General features: G+C 35.0%; 1 protein-coding gene across 1 annotated transcript; it reads right to left on the minus strand.

The window, feature by feature from the left end:
* Positions 1 to 4131: 4131 nt before the first annotated feature.
* On the minus strand, positions 4132 to 5587 carry LOC116844142 (translation machinery-associated protein 16 homolog). The gene is made up of 5 exons (XM_032815306.1): positions 5389 to 5587; positions 5223 to 5308; positions 4982 to 5122; positions 4722 to 4870; positions 4132 to 4523 (listed from the first exon to the last, which is right to left on the minus strand). Exons 1-5 carry the CDS (start codon positions 5389 to 5391, stop codon positions 4213 to 4215), a joined length of 690 nt encoding a protein of 229 aa, XP_032671197.1. The 5' UTR covers positions 5392 to 5587; the 3' UTR covers positions 4132 to 4212.
* Positions 5588 to 6150: the final 563 nt, after the last annotated feature.

Here is a 6150-nt window from a genome sequence, read left to right on the forward strand (position 1 = left end):
GCCGGAACTCTCGCTAAAACCTATGTGAAGCTTCGGAACTATTGCAGTACTACCAATTACTAGTCTATTAGTAGACTAGTAATTGAATAGATATAAATAAGAAATGAATACGTGCAGTTAAGGAATGTAACTATAGATCAAGTCTCCTTCTTGACTATATGAGCTGAAGGCTTTAAATATACTGATACTGATAGTATAAAGTTCATTTGTCATGAGTACAGGCTGGCCTGTATAAATGTCAAAAAGTCGGCCAGAACTGCCAGCACCCCAGAGTTCACTCTTGAGTGCGGTGCCAACGGTAAAGTTAAAAAATTATTTAAAAATACTTAGAGGCCGGAACTCTCACTAAAACCTATGTGAAGCTTCGGAACTATTGCAGTACTACCGGAAAACGTCAAAAAGTCGGCTAGAACTGCCAGCACCCCAGAGTTTACTCTTGTAATGCGGTTCTTGTACTCAAGTTTAAAAATTGTTTAAAAATAGTTAGAGGCCGGAACTCTTGCTAAAACATATCAGGAACTATAGAGCACTTCGAGAACTGTAAAATAAAATTATCAAAATAATTTTTTTTTAATGTTGCGGTGCCGTGGTAAGTTGGCACCTCATATTTTAAAAAATTCATTTTTTTTATTAATTCGACGGAACTATTGCTATAACCTATCAGGAACTATAGAACTATTGTGGGTGCAAATGGAACTCATGTCAAAACTTGCGGTGCTAAAAAATGAGGTGCCAACTTCACGCACGCATACATGTACCAGTTGTCTAGAACTGTGATGCTTTATTATTAATAATTTCTCCGCTCATTTTCGTTCTCAATAATTGCCTGGCATCTCCGAGGTCAATACTTTCTATTAATTTTAGGTAATTTAAGGTAAAGATTTCCAGATTAATTGAATTTGTTAAACTAACTGTTTGACTTCCCAAATCTTCTTCCCACGAAGCTCAAGCTTCACCAATGTCCATACAGTCTTTCGACTGTAGTACTCCAGTGTTGGAGAAACATACTCATTTTAATCGATTGAAATATTTGCTCCTTTAGAATCAGAATTTACTCTAAAGACCGATTGTTCCAACTTCTTGGTAAGTCAATTGATAGTTAAATCATATGTCTGTTTTTGTCTAAGTTGAAGGAAGAACAAAGACAGACATATAATTTAATTATCAATTAACTTACCAAGAAGTTGGAACAACTAGCATTAAGTTGCCGATATCGAATGGAAATATTGCCACTTTTCACTCATTTTGAGTTAGATTTTACTCCAAGAAATTTAGAGTATTTTCCATACGAAAATTTTCCATACGAGTTGTGTGAATCTACAAAATCACGGTTAGTATTTATAGGAATTTAGTACTAAAATGTCTGATTACTTTCTTTTCGTCTCTTTCTGATTTAAACCTTGAGCCTTTAATTGAAAAAAGATAAAGAATAAGAAACAGGAAGCGAAGACATTGTAAATCAGGTTTTAAAGGCGTCAACAATAACTCGATTGGGCATCCAATTTAAACAAATAAAATCTCGACGATCTTACGACGTCTCTTTCCGAAATATTAATTTCTGGTACCTTCCTCGGGATTATAACTTCGTGTGTACAGTTAGGCCGATCTCGAGGAAACGAAGATGGATTTATGTGTTCTCCAGTTATTAACCTTACGGTCAGGCGTCATTAGGGGGTACGGTGAGGTTACGCGGGATGAAATTATCTCTGAGCAATTTGAATTCATGTATCCACGTCACCACTACGGTAATTCTAACACACCGGGATACACCGATGCGTGTGCGTGAGCGTGAAACGTGAGCGGTGAGACGAGAGCTTGTGCCGCGGCAGAATTAAATTTTACGAAGATTTCAGCCGATATCTGCATAATCGTTCGCGTGACGTCGAGCTCGGCCGATCGGACGAGCGATTATCTTCTTTTTACGAATACCCGTGTTAATTAAAGATCAATCGTTTTTTATATCACGCCGAGAGAGGAATCCATACTTGATAATGACGGGTCCCGCTAACTTTCACTCTTACTCACGTGATCGTCGCCCTTCTCTCTTTCCGCCAGAATGATCCGCGGGTCTCCAGAGAAATTCTTTGCGGCTGCAATTGCCGCGTCGACGCAACCACGTAACTCGCAGGAAGTCCTCGTCGCGCTAACCGGATTTCTGTGATTTATCGGCTGGTGCGTTTACACACCCCAGATAGACGTATTTCGATATATTATCTGCTTAGCGGTTAGCACAAGTGTGCAAAGACGCGTCCTTATACAACAAGAATTTTCTCACAAGGAAACCCACACAAATGTCCGCTTCCGATTTTCATGAACTTGTAATTTGTTGTACTTTAGATCAAAATAACAGATACGTTTTTTTATTATACACTTTTGAAGAAAATCGGTTTTTTTCACTCGAAGGGAATATAATAAAAACTATAAGAGACTATAAAAGAAAAAAATATTTTGAATAAAAGTTGAATGGTTCACAAAGAGTACTTTACAGAAATTATTTTAATAATTATAATAAGAAGTGGTGGGGAAATATTAATAAAAAAAAATTTTTTTCAAATAATTTCTGTACTCTTCAAATTTGAAGAGAAATTGACAAAATGGCGACGCTTGAAAAATAGTAGTCTAATTTTTACTAAAAAATTCTAACTTTTCGCGGTCCGGAAAAATAGTAATTTTAAAGATATAAAAAAATTCTAATTCGGGCGATAGCCATATTCATAAAGAACAAAATATAAGCAAATTCGTTTATTTCAGACAACGAGAACGGCGGCAATTAACACGCCCGATGGAAGACGGCGTGACCTGTTTGGTCCACTTGTATTTTCTCCAATTTTGAATAAAAAACTTTGACAAAATTTGAAATGTTTCTTCAAAGATGAATAAATGTCAACATAAAACATTAACTTTGTAGGTTTAACTATTTGCTTAAAATTAATTCCCAAAAATCGAGTCTTGAAAACGGGTTTTCACACTAGAATATTACCTTAAAGTATACATTAAATGTTTCCATGCAACGTTCAGTATCTCTGTCTATCTGGACAGTAAAACCTAATCTATAATGTGCTCTTTGCGTTCTGTTTCTTGTTTTCTGTCTTAAAGTTTGATATACAATGTGCTTTTTACTTTATGTTTCTTTCTGTTTATCTCTTTCTGATTTAAATCTTGTAGTTAGAAGAAAATAAAGAATAAGAAACAGGAAGCGAAGAGCACATTGTAAATCAGCTTAAAGCTTAAAGTTTGAGTCAGAAAGAGATAAAGAAAAAGAAGCAAAGAACATATTGCAGATCAAGTTTTAAGCCTGATCTACAATATGCTCTTTGCATTCTGTTTCTTGTTTTCTGTTTTTTTCTGGCTTAACAGCTTAATAAGGTTTGAGCCAGAAAGAAATAAAGAGAAAGAAGCAGGAAGCGAAGAGCAAATTATAGATCAGGCTTAACAACGACAGAGAACATCTTCGCAATTTCCCTCCTCCCTTCCATCATCTTCCGTTCTTTTAGTCTCTTGGCATACATTATCTCATTACCTCACGCCTGACTGAGTTTTATACCGAATTATTAAAAATTGTCTTTATAAACGTTGTAATTAATAAGGTGACAGCGATTACCGACTTAACAAGCATGGTAAAAATTATGTAATGAGAGATATGAAACATTTTGTGGATACATTATTGCTGTCTTATTTTTATCATGCTTTTAGTCTGCAACAATGCATAAGGAAATTGCTAAGAAGGTTCTGCATCCAAATAGTCGAAAAATTATTGCAATTGCCAAGAAAACAAAATAAAAGAAAATATACACTTGCACTAGATATAATTCAATTCATACTCCCCAACAAAAGAACTAAGATGAAAAACATATATTTTATTTCTCAGAATGTCAAACAGACAAAAAGCTAAAATGACTAGTATGCTGAAACAAAGCTTGATAGGAGATTCGTGTATACGAATCATCATCGCAAAATGATATTTCACAATCGTACTCTCGTAGATCTTTTGATCTATATTTACATACGTGTTTCCCAATATGATAAATAATTGTCCATTATTAATACGCACAAACTGGATTCGCACGTCTGGTCGAATAAAATTTAATTAATTTGTTTTGAAAATTGAATGGATGACGAAAGACATGACAGTTAACAGAAATAATAGACATCATTTATTTATCCATCATTTAATGTAACTTATTGGTTAATCATTTTTGTTGAAATTTGGCCCTAAAGTGCATCACTATTTTCAAGTAAGGTATTACTGTTTAATTCTTTATTTTTTATATCACTACTTTCGGTATCGTTAGCTTTGCTACAAATGCAAGGCTCGGTGCTGTTTTTATGTAATGATATCTCGCACAGACAATGCAGTAGATTTATATAATGACACGTCCTCGATTGCTTCTCTATCTTTTGCAACGTATTTTTCAAGTGCACTTTCCCAAATCTTCGAAACTTGAACTTAGGTAGAAATCTCAATTCACCGTTCCACGTCCTCAACATTTCACATTGTGCAGGAATTAAAATGTCAGGAATTTCTGCAATGAATTAAACATTGAATTAAGTGCCATCCATAATTTAGGGACAGAATTTCAACAACAAAAGATCAGTTTCTTTTAGATTGCGCACTTTTTGTCTTTAAAGTAAAATAAGTACATAAGTAGCATGTTTCAGTGTAAAAACACTAATGTTTCAGTGCAGCACTAATCTAGTTAAAAGGAGTAGAGTACAAGTACCGATTCCACAAGTATCAAACTCTTCCTGCTCTCTTTTCTTAGTCATCCTTATTACATCCTCTCTATTAGCATGTTGTCTACCTCTCTTTCCTCCTACAGAATGCTTAATAGCAATTTGTTCAAGTTCCTCGTCGTTTCTTCCAATGTACCTTTGCATAAAATTAATATGTTTAAATGAAGACTTTACTCAATCTAACAAAGTCACAGTCTATCTGCAAGGTTCTTAACACAATAGTGTTAAGTTAAACAATAGTGCTTACTTTAAGAGTAATTCCGCTGTGAGTTCTGGAGTGTAAGGACTTACACCAGGAATCATATTCTGTTGAATCCACATTATTTTCTCTCCTACCAAGCTTTGTTTCACCATACCAATTAGTTTAGTTTTTTGTCTGTTTGATATTCTGAGAAGTAAAATATATGTTTTTCATGTATCTTAGTTCTTTTGTTGGGAAGCATGAATTGAATTATATCTAGTGCAAGTGTATATTTTCTTTTACTTACTTCTTTGTTTTCTTGGCAATTGCAATAATTTTTCGACTATTTGGATGCAGAACCTTCTTAGCAATTTCCTTATGCATTGTTGCAGACTAAAAGCATGATAAAAATAAGACAGTAATAATGTGTTCACAAAATTTTTCATATCTCTCATTACATAATATATTTTTACCATGCTTGTTAAGTCGGTAATCGCTGTCACCTTATTAATTACAACGTTTATAAAGATTTTTAATAATTCGGTATAAAACTCTCATGTGTTAGACTATAGAACCACACGGTCTCCCTTTAACGATTATGTTACTGAACAGTATTGCCAATATTATTTGTCTAATTTTTTTTTTATTCTCGCGAAAGTAGACGTCTCTCTCTCTCTCTCTCTCTCTCTCTCTCTCTCAATATGGCTTCAGGCAACCAAAAGGCGTACCCCCAACACCATTCAACGGAAAGTAGACGTCTGTTCTTTATAGATGCACTGTGGCTGCGTTCGCATGTGGGCGCTTACGAGCTGTAAACGTCATTAGGTGCGTTCGGTGAACTCAACAGTTGTACAACAGTTGAGCAATTCGTCAGTAATTGGTCTAGATTTAGAGATCTAACAGTAAGAACCAATAATCGCTAATTGCTCACTGAGCGCTTTTTCCGTTGAACGTGCCCATTCTATCTTTATCGCTCATTATATGCACGGGAAGAAGATAGAATGACGCTTACAGCGCATAAGCGCCCAAAGCGAACGCAGCCTATGTTGCACCGTCTGTATTTAAAATGAAATAGACAGATATCTAATACTTGGTAAAAGAGAAAAAGACAATAGAAAGATTAAGGCCATTCTACAATTGCATAAGCGTGGTCGTAAGGTCTATCGCACACAAATTGACATAACTGCATATGCATAGCATAAAACCGTATGTACCAATGAGCATCGAATATTAAG

This window comes from Odontomachus brunneus, unplaced genomic scaffold (genome assembly GCF_010583005.1).
Source record: "Odontomachus brunneus isolate Ranch 3 - 2012 unplaced genomic scaffold, Obru_v1 Obru_scaffold_039, whole genome shotgun sequence".
Taxonomy (NCBI): Eukaryota; Metazoa; Arthropoda; class Insecta; order Hymenoptera; family Formicidae; genus Odontomachus; species Odontomachus brunneus.

Excerpts from the sequence above, each read along its gene's own strand:
- LOC116844142 (XM_032815306.1), bottom strand. Across the intron at positions 5,123-5,222 it reads ATTGCCAAGAAAACAAAGAA|AATATCAAACAGACAAAAAA; the intron begins GTAAGTAAAAGA and ends TTTACTTCTCAG. Across the intron at positions 4,871-4,981 it reads ACAGCGGAATTACTCTTAAA|GTACATTGGAAGAAACGACG; the intron begins GTAAGCACTATT and ends TTTTATGCAAAG.